The sequence below is a fragment of the Ovis canadensis genome, chromosome 8, assembly GCF_042477335.2.
Source record: "Ovis canadensis isolate MfBH-ARS-UI-01 breed Bighorn chromosome 8, ARS-UI_OviCan_v2, whole genome shotgun sequence".
In the NCBI taxonomy this organism is placed as follows: Eukaryota; Metazoa; Chordata; class Mammalia; order Artiodactyla; family Bovidae; genus Ovis; species Ovis canadensis.
This window is the reverse complement of record NC_091252.1, coordinates 65,733,829-65,750,901: the sequence shown is the minus strand read 5'-3', so window position 1 is coordinate 65,750,901 and position 17,073 is coordinate 65,733,829. Positions and strand designations below refer to the sequence as shown.

At 35.5% G+C, this 17,073-nt stretch overlaps 1 protein-coding gene across 3 annotated transcripts in view; it reads right to left on the bottom strand.

The window, feature by feature from the left end:
* The window catches only part of LAMA2 (laminin subunit alpha 2), a 681,429-nt gene that overhangs the window by 198,620 nt on the left and 465,736 nt on the right, over nucleotides 1-17,073 (bottom strand). For all 3 annotated transcript variants that reach the window (XM_069598353.1, XM_069598354.1, XM_069598356.1), the window contains 2 exons: nucleotides 4,272-4,396; nucleotides 1,102-1,188 (listed from right to left, as the gene is read on the bottom strand). In XM_069598353.1, the coding sequence (XP_069454454.1) occupies nucleotides 1,102-1,188; nucleotides 4,272-4,396 (212 nt within the window). The remainder of the gene's footprint in view (nucleotides 1-1,101; nucleotides 1,189-4,271; nucleotides 4,397-17,073) is intronic.

The following is a 17,073-nucleotide window of genomic DNA, read 5'->3' as shown; positions in this document are numbered from 1 at the left end:
TACTCCTTTTCCTATTTGGAACCAGTCTGTTGTTTCATGTCCAGTTCTAACTGTTGCTTCCTGACCTGCATATAGATTTCTCCAGAGGCAGGTTAGGTGGTCTGGCATTCCCATCTCTTTCAGAATTTTCCACAGTTTATTGTGATCCACACAGTCAAAGGCTTTGGCATAGTCAATAAAGCAGAAATAGATGTTTTTCAGGAACTCTCTTGTGTTTTCAACGATCCAGTGGATGTTGGCAATTTAATCTCTTGTTCCTCTGCCTTTTCTAAAATCAGCTTGGACATCTGGAAGTTCACAGTTCATGTTTTGTTGAAGCCTGGCTTGGATAATTTTGAATATTACTTTGCTAGTGTGTGAGATGAGTTTAATAGTGTGATAATTTGAGCATTCTTTGGCATTGCCTTTCTTTGCGATTGGAATGAAAACTGACTTTTTCCAGTCTTGTTGCCACTGCTGAGTTTTCCAAATTTGCTGGCATATTGAATGCAGCACTTTCACAGCATCAATCTTTAGGATTTGAAATAGCTCAACTGATAACTAAATACATGCATTATTAGAATTTGTAAAAAATATGGTGAGAGGAAGCCTTTAAATATTTTTTGTATGTATGTTGAAAAGGAGAACCAATTAACACTTTAATATTTGGACTGTGCTAATTAAGAATGCTTGATACAATTTATATTCTGAATTATGTATATACTGGCTGATGTAGTGCCAGAGTTCTCAGAATAGTAACGTGCATGCAGTAAGTGCCCACCAATATTTCCCAATGAACTAAAATTAGAACTATGTATCACCAGCCTTTTGTTATCATTAACTACACATAACATTTTGAAATTGATTTATTTGTTCTTGTCAAATGCTCTTTTTCTCCCTTCCAATCTATATTATGGTGTGTATGTATATATATATATATGTGCTAAAATATAAACTTTCTTTGGATAAACTCTAAAGATAGAAAACTACTTTTGAAAGCTTATAAACTATGAGAGAACATGAAAAATGACATTATAAAAATAATGAATACTTTTCTACTATGATCCTTTGTTATATGATCTCTATGCATCATCGCTCTCTATGTCTCATAACTGTTCATACCTTTCGCAGTACTTTCCTTCATATCCCCGCGGGCAAGCTGTGCAGCGGTAACCATCCAGGCCTTCCATGATACAAGATGGGCTGAAACTGAATCAGAAAAAAAAAAAGATTGAAAAAATCATTTGACTTATTTATTTTTATAAATTTAAGCAATTCTATCTAATATCTAGGTGATTGGAACTGTTTTTTGATGGTTACAAATGTCATATTTTAACTATAAGTTCCTATCCAAGGGTAATGGGCTTCCCTGGTGCCTCTGTGGTAAAGATTCTGCCTGCAAAAAGATGCGAGTTTGATCCCTGGGTCAGGAAGATACTCTAGAGAAGGAAATGGGAATTCAACTCCAGTATTCTTGTCTGGAAAAATCCCTTGAACAGAGGGGCTTGGCAGGCTATAGTCAATGGGGTTGCAATGAGTCAGACATGACTTAATGATTGAACAACATTCAAGGGTAGGATATCACAACTAAATTTTACTAATAATAGTTACCAAATACAGATGGTTGTTTCTTGATGAATTAACAATGCATGAGGCTGACCATGTTAAAACTGTGAAGTTTTAATAATTATATGACAGTCATGAAAATATCAGACATCCAGAAAAAGGGTGCTATTTTTCATGAATTAAAATAAAAACATGATGAGAATTCCTGCATATTTGTCAGATAGTAGAATAAGTATTATTGAATATCTTTCAGGTTAAAAAAAATGGGGACACAAAAGCAATTTAATTTTTTTTTATAACATCTCAAATTGCCATTGGCATTTCAATGCATTAAGTGTGAATAGATGTTTCACTTAAAATAAAGACTGTCTTTTGTAATTTACATATGGATTTCAAACTACATTTTACTTTAAATACAAAATAATGTGATCTAGTATAAGGAAATAAGACAGGAAATCTTTCTGCATGAAAATTAGTAAGATTTTCTAACAATTTCTAACAATTTCCGGTTTTCGTATTTCTGTTAATGACTACCATTGGAGCTCAATTTGGCTACAGAGCCCTGGCTTCAACTCCTGCCTTGCCTAAACCTGTCATATCTAATTAGTTATCAGTTCTATAGAGTCACATTCAACAATCTATCTTGTGTTTTCCTCACATCCATCCCTTTGTCTCTGTTTTTGTTGCTATTACCTTTTTTAGGTTCTAATTATCTTTTGCCTAAGCTAGTGCAATAGCTTTTTAATTAGTCTCTTTGCTTTTCTTATTTTCCTGTTTCAGTTCATTATACTCAATTCCATCATAACAGTCTTCCTAAACTGTGGCTCTGATCACATTAATCTTTTATTTTAAATAAAAATTTGTAGTGTTTCCTCATTACATAGAAAATTAAATAGCAATTTCTTAGACTGGTATTCAAGCATTTCTACAGTATGGCTTCCATTCTTTTATTCATTCATCTGTAATTATAAAATTCTATTTGAACCCATGCTCCAAACTCTTACTGGTTCTTAAACATGATTTGTGTTTCCTGCTTCTAAGCTTTTACTCTGTAAATTTTCTACTATCTCTGCCAGTAAAAACTCTTCAATCTGTTGTAAATTTAATAATTTAAATAAATTTAAAATTTATTATGTGTGCTCAGTTGTAACTTTTTGTGACCTCATGAACTGTAGCCTGCCAGGCTCTTCTGTCCATGGGATTCTCCAGGCAAGAATACTGGAGTGGGTTGCCATTTCCTCCTCCAGGGAATCTTCCCTACCCAGGGATAGAACCTGTGTCTCCTGTGGCTCCTTCATTGGCAGGTGGATTCTTTATCACTGAGCCACCTAGGAAGCCAAAAATTTATTATTAATATTATTAATTTTTAATATATTCTTTAAGTTTCCAAAATCAAGTGTGGTACTTTGTGCCTTCAAATTTCCTTTAAATCTAAGTCGACCTCTCTCGAGACACCCATTTAACTGTGAGCCTCTCCAAGAGATGTTTTGCTTCTTTTTTTTATATCCTGTAGCTTTTGTTATAGTTCACTGTAAATTATCAATTAATTATTAATTCCCATTTTAATAACCCATAAAATAAATACCTTTCTCTTGTACAGATCTGTTCATCAGAGGTAGATTAGAGAAAGGAGGATGAAAATAATATATCTCACACACCAACCACTTTTGCTCAATGAATTATAAGATCATGTATTTTATCCTCATCAATATCCCATTTATCTAAAAATTCACATTTGATATCCTATGCAAGACTTATGCTCTGTTCAACCAAAAAGGGATGCTTGCAGAGGAAAGGGAGATAATTACATGAAAATGTTTTCAAAATGTAAACAAAGCCAAAGATGGAAAAAAAAACCCACAACTTGGAATAGGTAGAACTATCTCTTCATCTGAGTTGCTTTATGGTTCTTATATACTAAAGATATGGTGTCTAGGATTCTAATTCTGAACAAAGTGCCCTACATTCCTTCAAAAGCAAATTCTTAGAGAAAAAATTAGCCTACCATGTAGGGATTGAATTCTATAAATCATTTAGAAGAAAGTGCAGACTGTCTTAGCAAAAAGGTAAGTGAAAACACCTAGGGGTTTTCATCAATACATAAACCAATGCAGAATGTTCTGACAGCACTGAAATACGCCTGCATTTGTTTCCCCTTATGGCTGTGTTTCCATGGTACCAAGCTTGGATTATCTTAACAGAAAGGGGGCTGTGATTCTGGGAGATACTGACTTATTTTGGAGCATAACAATAAGTCATCTTGCTGTAACTGTATTATTTTTCAATCATCTGCCTGATAATTCTTATCAGTCATGAATTAAACACAGAAAATGAATGGAAACAGCTACAAAATTTATATAATATGCATCAAACAATCCCTCATAGCTGAAGTCATTGCAGAATTATATGAAAACACTAGGTCTTTCTAAAAACTTATGAGATTATACACATTTGTACATAAATCATTTATTTCATAAATATATGTTAACATTGGTTATTTACATTTTAATTAATAAGCATTATTTACTTGGGACAGGGTTTTAAAGGAAAAAGGAACCATAGAGTATTAAGTGCTCACTTTTGTTATGTTTTTATATTGTTTAAAAAATCAATCTTAAATTGAGATTTTTATCTACATGAAAAAAATAGCTAAATCACAGAAAAGTCCATGTGCTACACAGATGGTGTTACTGATTGGGAAATATGGTAATCTTTCTCAGTCTTACTTGTTGCTGGAAGAAATTAGAGGACAAGCACATTGCTGACAGTCATTTGGCAATCCCTTGACAATGCCATAATAACCAAGAGCACATCGTTCACAAAAGTCACCAGCAGTGTGATGTTGACAATTCTGTAAAGGAAGAGGAGTTTGTTTTTAAAGTAATGATAGAATGTAATTTATCATAGCGCTTCCCACCTATGAGTTTGTGCGCTCCTGTGAACACACACACACACACACACACACACACACACACACAAACACACACATATACATACCCCATTGACAGAACTCAGTTATTAACCCTACATATATTTTAAAATTTATTTATTTTTTAATTGTAAGATAATTGCTTTACAGAATTCTGTTGTTTTCCATCAAACCTCAACATGAGTCAGTCATAGGTGTATATATGCCCCCTCCCTCTTGAACCTCCCTCCCATCTCCTTCCCCTCTAGTTTGTTACAGAGCCCCGTTTGCATTCCCTGGGACATACAGCAAATTCCCATTGGCTATCTATTTTACATACGGAAATGTAAGTTTCCATGTTACTCTCTCTATTTATCTCACCCTCCCTTCCCCTCTCCCTATGTCCATAAATCTGTTCTGTATGTCTGTTTGTCCATTGCTGCCTTGCAAACAAATTAATCAGAACCATTTTTCTAGATTCCACATATATGTGTTAGTATACGATATTTGTCTTTCTCTCTCTGACTTACTTCACTCTGTATAATAGGCTCTAGGTTCATCTAACTTATTAGAACTGACTCAAATACGTTCCATTTTATGGCTGAGTAATATTTCACTGTGCATATGTACATATTTTTAAAGAAGCTCTTTCATTTGAGGAGTTAATACTACGTTGCTGTAGCAATAATAGCAAGAGTTTCTGTTCTCTTTTTGTTACATCAGTCTCTCTGAATTAATTTCCCTCTTATTCTAATCTGGGGAATAGAATTCACACATTTCTAAAATTTACTGTATCATCTGGCTATTTATGTTTCTTCTCTACAAGGTGTTAAAAAAGTGCTAAAAGTCCTAAGGTCTTGGTGCCTGACCATCAGTGGGCTTTTTGAAACCAAACCAAGGTGGAAAGCATAAATATCTTAAGAGAAAACAATTATCAAAAAAAAAAAAAAGAAAGAAAGAAAAGTCAGCCTTGTTTCCAGATTAAGAATATTATTCATCTAATTCTTGCCAAGTGTTGCTTGTTCTCTATAGACAGAGAGGATCCATTCTGAAACCAGGGATCTCAAGTCAGTATTTTCTTTTTACATTTGCATAATAAGAGGTATTTGGGTAATGTGTTCTAAGACATTTCCAAAAGAAAATGTGAACAGTTTTAGAATATTGTTTCACCACAAACAATAACCTAAGTCACTTCCTCTGACTCTTTTTCAGAGTTTATGCTATTCTCTGGGGTGAAACCATGGCATTATCACAATGAATTTTGGAATCCTGTCTGTTGTTTCATGTTTTGGTGTTATGTTGAAAATACATTATGTTACAAATAAGATTTTATGATTCACTGTTAAATTGATCTACTTTTCTAACAGGATACAAACATCAAATCTTCTAATCCTCCAGCTATCTCTCAGCAGATGTTAGCTTCTTATTTTCAGGGAAAAGGAAGTTCTCATTTGGTGTTCCTCATCTTCCTGCCAAACAACAGACCATCTTTTCTGCCTCACTCTCCTTCCTTTCAATGTTTAGTTCTGTCCACAAGAAGTGGTACATTGTTCTTTGTCTAAAGCTGCTCTCCTCCTAAACTCTCATTTAGAAAAAAGGTCTTCTTTGTCTCCTATTACCTCCAACATCTGCATTTTCTCCTTCTTTGATGGCTTACTTCCACAGACAGTTGAGACTGGTTAAGCCTTTCATATTAAAAAAAAAAAAAATCTCTGGGATCTCATGTTTCTGGACAACTTCCATCTTATCTTTGATAGGTTTATTAAAAACACTATTCACATTGCTGGTCTCTACGTCTTCATCTTTTTTTCACCTCTTCATTCTTTAAACAGGTTTTAAACACACATACACACACACAATTTTTTTCAGATTCTTTTCCATTACAGGATATTACAAGATATTGAGTATAGTTTCCTGTGCTATATAGTAGGTCCATGTTATTTATTTTATATATAGTAGCATGTATAGATTGGAGAAGGCAATGGCACCCCACTCCAGTACTCTTGCCTGGAAAATCCTGTGGACAGAGTAGCCTGGTGGGCTGCAGTCCATGGGGTCGCTAAGAGTCGGATATGACTAAGCGACTTCACTTTGACTTTTCACTTTCATGCGTTGGAGAAGGAAATGGCAACCCATTCCAGTGTTCTTGCCTGGAGAATCCCAGGGGTAGGGGAGCCTGGTGGGCTGCCGTCTATGGGGTTGCACAGAGTCGGACACGACTGAAGCGACTTAGCAGCAGCAGCAGCAGCAGCAGCAGCAGCAGCATGTATATATTAACCCTAAACTCCTAATTTACTTCCCCTCTGACCCCAAACAGGCTTCTGATTTCACCACTGTAACATACGTCCAGGATCATAAATATGATCTTTCTTGCTAAATCAAAATTTACTGACAATAATCTGTCTTCATGATATATGAACCATCTGCAGCAGCTGATATTTCTGGCCATCATTAGGTTGAAATTTTCTCTTTCTGCAACAGTACATGAACCAAGAACTTCCAAATGAACAAGCTGGATTTAGAAGAGGCAGAGGAACCAGTGAAGAGGAACTAAAGAGCCTCTTGATGAAGGGGGAGAATGAGAAAGCTGGCTTAAAACTCAACATTCAAAAAACTAAGATCATGGCATCCAGTCCCATCACCTCATGGCAAATAGATGGGGGAAAAAAGTGAAGATAGTGACAGACTTTATTTTCTTGGGCTCCAAAATCACTGTGAATAGTGACTGCAGCAATGAAATTAAAAGATGCTTGCTCCTGGGAAAAAAGCTATGACAAATCTCGACGTCATATTAAAAAAGTAGAATATCACTTTGCTGACAAAGGTCCACACTGTCAACACTATGGTTTTTCTAGTAGTCATGTATAGCTGTGAGAGGTGAACCATAAAGAAGCCTGAATGCCAAAGAATTGATGCTTTTGAACTGTGGTTTCGGAGAGGACTCTTGAGAGTCCCCTGGACTGCAAAGAGATCAAACCAGTCAATCCTAAAGGAAATCAACCCTGAATATTCATTGGAAGGACTGATTTAAATGTCCAATACTCTGGCCATTTGATGTGAAGAGCTCACTCATTGGAAAAGGCTCTAATGCTGGGAAAGATTAAGGGCCAGAGGAAAAAGGGATGATTAGAGGATGAGATGGTTGGATGGCATCACTGACTCAATGGACACGAGTTTGAGCACACTCTGGGAAATAGTGAAGGACAGGAAGCCTGGTGTGCTTCAGTGCATGGGATCACAGATCTGGACATGACTTAGTGACGGAACAATAAAATGGTTTCTCTAATAGTACAGTGTACTGATTGATTTCCTCCCTCTATGGCTACTCTTTTTTATCTTCCTTCATAGATTTTTTTTCTTCTTTTTGTTGAGTAAGATTGGTCCTTTCTAACTTTGGCTCTCATTTATTTTCTTTCTCTTTCCTACATTTTCTACCTTGGCCATTTCAACCATTACTAGAACTTCAGCTATCAGAGCTTCCCAGGTGGTGCCAGTGGTAAAGAACCCACCTGCCAATTCAAGAGACATAAAAGAAGCAAGTTCGATCCCTGAGTCAGGAAGATCCGCTGGAAGAGGAAATGGCAACCTGCTCCAGTACTCTTGCTGGAGAATCTCATGGACAGAGGAGCCTGGTGGGCTACAGTCCATGGGGTCACAAAGAGTCGGACGCAACTGATGTGACAGCATGTAGCATAGCATAGCAGCTATTATCTATCTGTCCCAAACTCTAAATTTTATATATTCTGCCTAATATCGGTCTCTAATGAGTTCCATACTTAAGTTTCTAATTGCTTCTTAGATAGATCTTCTTGTATAACACTAAAGTATTTGAATGAGAAACCTCAAAAATTAAACTCATCTCTTTCAAAATCTCCTAATACTCCTGTATTTCCCATTTAATTTGGGGTCACTATCATCTCTCTGGCATTCAGCCTCTGCTTACTCCTCCAGTCTTCCGTCTAGCCACTGTAACCTTCACACTATATGCTAAAGCTATATGGGACTATCTGAAATTCTCAAATTATGCAGTGCTTCCTCTTACCTCTGGGAGTTTCCATATGCAAATATCTTGTTCTGGGATGTTTTTCCTCCTCTGACTTAGCTAACACATATTCATTCAGCTCTCATTTTCACTGTCACTTTCTCTGATAAACATTCCCTGATGCCTGAAGTCTGGGTTAAATTCTCCTTCTTGCTCAACACAGTGACTGAAATATGTTGACATTCAATGACTATTTTGAATGACTGTATAAATGAAGGTACTTTCTAGGTGTTATACATGAAAACTGGTTAGGCTTCTTAAGATGAAAAACGTCAAGTTTCAGGTCTAAAGAATTTACAGTAAGGTGGCCAGCAGGGAAAGAGGATTTGTCATATTTAGATACTGATTTAAGTAACATAATCCTCTCTTTTTCAATCATCCAAAGAAGCCACTGTATTTTAGGAAGAAAATAGCCATTTCATATTTAACAGTAGCATGGTGAGAGATAATGGTTCCAAGATCAAATAATTATCTGTGAATTCCAGTCTCAAATCATTCAGCAAGTTGCCAAATGATGAAAGAGTGTTAACTGGGGAGTGCTTTAAGAACATACTTTATAGTTATAGAAATGAGCAGATGCCCCAAAATACATGGGATCTTAAACAATAATTGTTAACATTTGTCTTTGTAAAAATAAAACAAAACCCTGCATAATAAATTATTTATGTAGCCTACTGTAACACTGATAAGTGAGTCAACACAAAAAATAATGCTGATTATTAATAAAAATACAGATATTAAAAAATATGGTTTGCTTCTTTTATACCTACAACTCTATAATTTCTACACAGAGAAAGCAAATATTTGAACTTTCTCTGGACAGTCAATCTTTCACAGGGTTGCTGACATACTAAACTTGGTTAACTGAATTAAATGTCTCAGCCCCACAAACACAGCACACAAATCATGATGCTATTTCTGAAACTTTTGACATCAGTCTTTCATACGACTTTCCTGTTTGCTTTGAAATAGAGGACATAATATGTCTCTTGTACAGAAATTAATTTTTAGAAAAAAATTTTATGTGTTAGATACCTAAAGATAAGTTTAATAATCTAGAGATTAATATATGCCAGTATCATTTCAATGGTAGATTACAATATATAGCATTCGTTTTTGTTTTTTCTACATGGGAAAACTGGGGGTATTCATTCCTTCCACTAAATCAAATGAATATTATATTAATATTTGGTGTCTTTGAACTAAGGTGAGAAGTTACTCATTTTCTTTATAGGGATGCCTCTTCACACTCCTTGACATATTATTAAATGCATGGATTCTCAAAAGGCAGCCCTTTTCATCTTGTATAACCATAAGCTACATAGTTTTTCCGTATGCCGAATGAAAACTTGTTTCATTCTAATTTTCAGTTAATAACCCAAGTTCTGCCTTCCGAAGCTATGCAGATTAAATCCTCCCTGGTGGCTCAGAAGGTAAAGAGTGCCTGCAGTGGAAGAGACCTGGGTTTGATCCCTGGGTTGGGAAGATTTCCTGGAGAAGGGAATGGCTATCCATTCCAGTACTCTTGCCTGAAGAATTCCATGGACAGAGGAGCCTGATGGGTTACAGTCCACAGGGTCACAGAGTCGGATAGGACTGAGCGACTAACACTTTTACTTTCACAAAGCTTTTCCTTATGCTGATTGAAAACAGTTCACTCTAATTTCAATTAGTGACCCAAGCTCTGCCTCCTGAAGCTATCCAGATTAAGTCTAATTTCCATTTCCCAGGGAAAGTCTTCAAATATCTTAAGAACATTGTTACTTCCTAAATCTTTTTTTTTCAAGCTAAACAGTTAACAACCCTGATTAGTCAGAATTTCTCTTAAAATAGAGATTATAAATCTCATGAACATATTTAACATACTTCCATCCTTGATCTTGATCTTATACAAGTGTATCTGTATAGTAAAGTAAGAACCCCTATTTCAGAGAAATTGCTATTATGTGTCATTCCCTCTGTTTTTCCCCTTAAATACTAGTATATAAATTCCTAGAGGGCAATACCCACACATTCCTCATTTTATATTCTCAGAACCCACCACTATGCCTGAACATGGTAATACTTATTAAAAAATGCCTCAAGAATGAATAAATAAGTGAGCCTAAGTTCAAAACCTACTCTCTTAATTTAACCTTGTTAATTGTGGCTCATAATTCTACCTGCTAGGCTCTTTTTGATTCCTGACAGCATCCAACACTGTAGGTAACCCTTCCAGCTTTGTATCATCTGAATATTTGATAGATTTCATCCAAATCACTAATAAAGATTTTGAACATGACGGGGTCAAACACAAATCCTCTGCCTCATCAATGGAGACATCTCTAGAGCTTACTCTAAGTTATGCTGTTTAGCAGCTTCTATACCCAATGGCACCCCACCCCAGTACTCTTGCCTGGAAATTCCCATGGATGGAGGAGCCTGGTAGGCTGCAGTCCATGGGGTCGCTAGGAGTCGGACACGACTGAGCGACTTCACTTTCACTTTTCACTTTCATGCATTGGAGAAGGAAATGGCAACCACTCCAGTGTTCTTGCCTGGAGAATCCCAGGGACGGGGGAGCCTGGTGGGCTGCCGTCTATGTCTATGGGGTCACACAGAGTCGGACACGACTGAAGCGACTTAGCAGCAGCATATCCACTGAACCCATTAACTGATTACTATTTGGCCTATATTTTCAGCCCTGTTTGTGAGCATATAATGAAATGTTCTATCAAATGCCTATCTGAACAAACCAGAGTTTGAACCATAGATCTGACTCTCAGGCTTATGACTTAAGCAAATTACTCAATTTCTCTCAGCATCATTTTATCAGCTGTATTAGAAGGAATAATCCTTTCTCATCAATTTACTGTAAGAATAAGTGAGAAAAGAGTACCTACAATGGCAAGCCCTGGTTCTGGTACATACATAAGGTTGGACACATAGTAGCTGTTAATCTTTTTTGCTAAATTTGACACATGATTTATTATATTCTCCGATTAATTTGAAATTATACTGAGAATCATGGAACTATGGTCTCAGATGTTATATACATTGTAACTTAAGCAATTAGCCTGATACATCTTATTTTAAGGGAACCTATTCTGATTGCTAATAAACATTATTTATGTTTCACTGGAGATCAAACTCAATCTGTCTCTTACATTCTATTTTCCTTTTTAAAACCTAGTATGACACTTTATTGTTTTCCATCCTATGACAAATTTCATATTTTCATGATTTTGCAATTTTTTTCATATATGCAGATTCTATTTTCACATTGCAGATTCTATTAATACACTGGGGTAAAATTCACCTGGACCTTCAAAATCACACTCATTCCATCAGCTAAAAGTATGATTACTGTCACCCATAATCAGCAAGTATTATTTGGTACTTTGAAACCTGATTCTAATACATTTTACCCAAGGCTCTGTAAGTTACTTAATATTTTTTAGGATTAATTTTCAGAGTTATAATAAAATACTAATAATTCCTATCTTGGTAAGATAGATTAAATAAGATAAGGTTTTTTTTAAAAAGACCTTAACATAGTAGATTCTAGTTATGAGTTTACTGAAGATGGAGCTCATTGCTTAACCATGGAGACTGACAGTGTTACAGACAACAGGGCGGATCAATGATAGAGATTTATTTTATCCTTTTACAATTCTTAAAATAAGAATTGTGATAGAGTAAAAATAATATTTTCACAACTTGTTTAGTTTTGAGAAAGTTATTTGTGCCACCTGAGATTTCACTATTCCCATGTAAAATATTGGAGAAATAATATTGACTATGTAAGTCACTCAGTCATGTCTTACTCTTTGTGACCCTATGGACTATAGCCTGCCAGGCTCTCTGTCGGATTTCCCAGGTAAGAATACTGGAATGGGTTGTCATTTCCTCCTCCAGGGGATCTTTCCAACCCAGGGATCGAACCAGTGTTTCTTATGTTTCCTGAACAGGTAGGTGGGTTCTTTACCACTAGTGGCACCTGGCAAGCCCAATATTGACTATAGGTGTAGTGAAAATTAAATGAGAATATATATGTGTATAAAAAGACAAAGCTATAGATGTGTTATATAAACTCTTAAAACTCTATCTTATCTATTTTTATGATTGTGTGTGTTTGTGTGTGTGTGTATGGATTAGTACTAATTCACCTACCTCTTCTCCTCTTCTAGCATGAGGTTCAATATCTTGTAGGTTTTACTATTTCATTTTGAAGAAAATTTTCCTTAAGAGGCAATGGTAACTTAGATATTGGTGATAACATGCCTATGTGTAGGATTTATTAGCATCTATGAAGAAGCAACAGCTCTCTTGTAAGTGTCATTAGGAATTATTAAGAGGGTAGTTACAAAGTGATGTGAGTTTTATTTTACAGCTGAAATGTTTAGCTTGTGAAATTTTCTATAGTTTTTTTTCTACTCTTTATTTTTGAAGAAAGGAATAAAGGAAAAGAAAAAACAAGTTAAGAGAAAATCTAGCATAGCACTATATATAGCAATGCTTTTTACAATAATTTTTGATTAATCATCATCTGATTGGTTCTTAGACTATAAATGGTGGATAATATGCATGGTAATAATCGTCTTTATTATCATTAATCACCATAGCTATTACTTCTACTATAGAGCTTATCATGTGCCAAGTAATGTTCTAAGCCTTTTATCTAGCATTTCATTGAATTCACAGAAAAATTCTATGATTCAGTACTGTTCTTATCTTCATTTTATAAATGAGGAATATAAGACACCATTGACGTGAAATAAGTTGACTAAGCTTACACAGCCCATAATGGATGAAGCCAGAATTTGAGTCAAGGCAGTCTGACCACAGAGTCATGTTTATAACCACCATGTCAACATACAGGGCATTGCACTATGTAGTAGATATGATATTTAACTGGGAAACACAGTAAAAATAACAAAGAAATTAGCATGCTTCAGTTGCTTCAGATATACCATTGGAGTAATCATAGTTATTTCCTATTTGCCTCATGAAGCGTTTCAAAGATGAACAAAGTTGCCTAAACTCAAAAGTTGTAAGCTCCCTGAAGGAAAATATAAAAATTCAGAGCACAATAATTTATACCAGCTGTGTATGTCTGATGCATCTATGTATTTATATTTCACATAGGGATATCAGAAAATAGAGCTTATAGTAGGAATTGTTGGCACAAAAATAGTTATAATAACCAGTTGGTCTAAAGAGTACAGACAGTATAAATACAACAACTTTTATCTGAAATAAAAATGAAATTAAACTGTATCTTTATGAGGACTTCTAAATTAGTCATTGTTGTTCAGTTGCTAAGTTGTATCTGATTCTTTGCCACCCTGTGAACTGCAGGACATCAGGCTTCCTTGTCCCTGACCATCTTCTGGAATTTGCTCAAACTCATGTCCATTGAGTCAGTGAAGTTAGCCAACTATCTTATCCTCTGTTGCCCACCTTCCCCTCCTGCCCTCAATCTTTCCCAGCATTGTATGGATTGACATTACTATTGTAATTTCCAGTGAAGATAGCATAAGAAAGAAAAATGCATTTAATTCTCACTTAAGAATGTATGTTAACAACCTCTGAAATTATCTATTGAATTTTACAAGCCAGAGGGTTGGAAAAAAACATTACCCTTAAACCAAATGACAATTATTTCAAGAACTCAAGGATGGTTAGTATCTTCACCTCCACTCCAGTCCTCACAAACAAGCATATTATTAATTTCTATATTCTGTCTTGACTGAAAGAAGATAGCATTTAAGAAGTCAGGAATAAAAAGTTGTCTTAATAGGATGAAAAATATTTACCTTAAACTAATCACCAGAATTGTACTTTGTGATAAAAGATCTGAGTCATTCTTATTAAAATCATTAATAAGATAGGAAGCTGACCACCCTCCTATATAACATTTTTTGAGACTTAAAGCAAAACTATGAAAGTATTATATGAGAGATAGCTCTGGCAAGGAAGACACATATATAGATTTTTGAAAATATTGTAAATATAAAAATAACTGAATCAACTAAGAAATGTCTAGAGCTAAAAAGAAAGTGGTTGGATATTAAAAAACATGTAAAAAAATCTATTTTGTCAATATTTACCAGTAATGACCAGTCAATAAATACATTGAAACAAAAAAATATAATGCTTACCTTTAAGAGGAAAATGTAAGATACGTGGCAATAACTTTAAGAAATGCATAGCCCATATAGGTAATACTAAAAAAACTATGAGACATAAAATGTTTGAAAGTGAAGAGTATCATATTCTTAAGGTTTAGGGAGGATAATTCAATAGTGTAAAGATGATGATTGTTTATGAATAGCTTAATACAATTCAAATAAAAGTTCTAAAGCTATTTTTTTGGGAAGAGAGGAAATAGTGAATCAAAATGTCATTTGAAAGAATATATAAGTACAATAAGCTAAGAAAATTAGAAAAAGAAGTGTAGCAAAGGGCCTTGCTTTACTAGAATTTATAATTTACCATAAAATGAAGGTAATCAGGGCATTATAATAGGAACTAAAATGTAAGGAGTAAAGAATAGATGCTCATTAAAACATATCTTAACACGAGCAAAAGAAATAAGTATATATTCAGACACCATGATGTGTCAAGGAGAAAAGGAAATATTATTAAGTAAATATTTCTTTAAAGTAACATATTTGAAGAAAAATTATCTCCCCACATTATAATAAACTCTGGAAAGATTAAAAAGTTGGATCTAAAATGTAATCATAGAAATAATGGTAAATACTATGCAATCTCGGTATAGATATTGAAAGTCATTGCCTGAGGGAGATCACCATGAGAATGAATATTGTTAGAGAAGCAAATTGCTTCAAGGATTCAGTCCTAGGAATATCAATATATTGATTTCAGGTAATGAGGAGAAAACAGAAAAGAAAACTATCAAAGAGCAGACTTTATCAAGAAAATCCCGAGAATACCATGTCCAGAAAATTAAACTGAATAAAAGCTTCAAGAGGAATGGGTGATTCAGAGTAGCAAACGCTGCTGATAAATCAAATACAATGAAGACCTGAACACTAACTGTTGGTATGTGTATAGTGGTAGAGGGAAAGCCTGATTTTAGTAGTTTAAGGGAGAATGGTAGGAGAGAGATTGTAGATGGAGTATAAACTCTTTTCTATATTACAGGAGATGAATGAAGTAGTAGAAGTCAAGAGGGAAAGTGGAGTCAAGAGAGATGTATTTATTTATTTCTTTTCTAGAGAGAAGAGTCAAAATGTGATTCAGAAGGGAGAGGAGAGTAATGGTGGGCAGAGTGATGCTCCTGAGTCGGGGAGAGGGCATAAGTGGCACACTTCTTTTTTTCTATAAACAAGACAGTTCATCCAAACTCATGGAAGAATGAGAGTAATTGCCTACAGATGCAGAAAAATAGGTGTATGTGTTAGTGGGAGCTTGGGTTAGTTCTCTTCTGATTGCTTCTAATTTCCAGTGAAATAAGAAGAAGCAAGGCCATCAGCTGAAAGTAAAAATGGAAATGGGTCTGGAAGGGTTTGAAGCTTGAAGAGGGAAGACAAAGTATGAAATTATCATCCAGGAAAGTGATCAAGATGCTGGACTGGAGAGATGTGGCATGATGGAATTGCAGCAGACAGGTTCCATTTGCAGTAAGTGATAGTGAATGTATGGTGAGACTAGTCAGCATAATCATGTGTTCTCCAACAGCCACATTCAGCTTAGAAGGCACAGGTATTCGAGGAGTCGGATTTAGCCAGAGTTAGAATTCACCGAGTAAATGCTAGTAAATGAGTAGTAATAAGAGAAATGAACATTACAAAGCAGCGATAATAAAAGGTCATGGATATTAAGCTGGTTAGAAAGTGAGGGCATGGGAGACACAAGAAATGATAAAGGATGTGCATGTCAATGATGAGTCTAAAAATATTGACACTGAAGAATTAACAAATGAAAAGTGAAGTTGCTCAGTCGTGTTCAACTCTTTGCGACTCCATGGACTATATAGTCCATGGAATTCTCCAGGGCAGAATAATGGAGCGGGTAGTCATTCCCAGTCAAAGGAGGGGATGGTTTACCTTGAGACTATAGAAGCTCTCAGTTCCTGATAATGACAAACTCTCGGAAAGGCTCGTGGAGTGAGGACAAGACACTACGGTTAAGGGTGTGGAGGAGTTCATTTTATGGGCATCAGAATCAGTAGGAATCATGACAGAAGTGGTGGTACAGTGAATGGCAATGATGCAAATGAAAAATCTTCCAGGAATGTGGTGGTAGGTGACCTGAGAGTTAGAAGACAGTTTCAACAAGCAGGTATAGTGGGCAAATGAATGGAGACATGAGATTCAAAGCTGGGGGTTGTTACAGAGGAGAAAAGGGTGATATGAAAGTGGCCCCACCTTCAGGGTGACGGGAATGAAGAGTGTGAGAAAAAACAGTGGCTTTCACTTGAGAGCACGGCTTGGGGAGCAATGTATTGGGAAACCACGTTTGACATTGAGCAAATGAAAAGGAAATCAAGGAAAGAGAGAGATTATGTAGGGATTCTGCTGATTTCCGGTCATGAGTTCCACAAGGCTCCACGGGGGTTTGGTTTCAG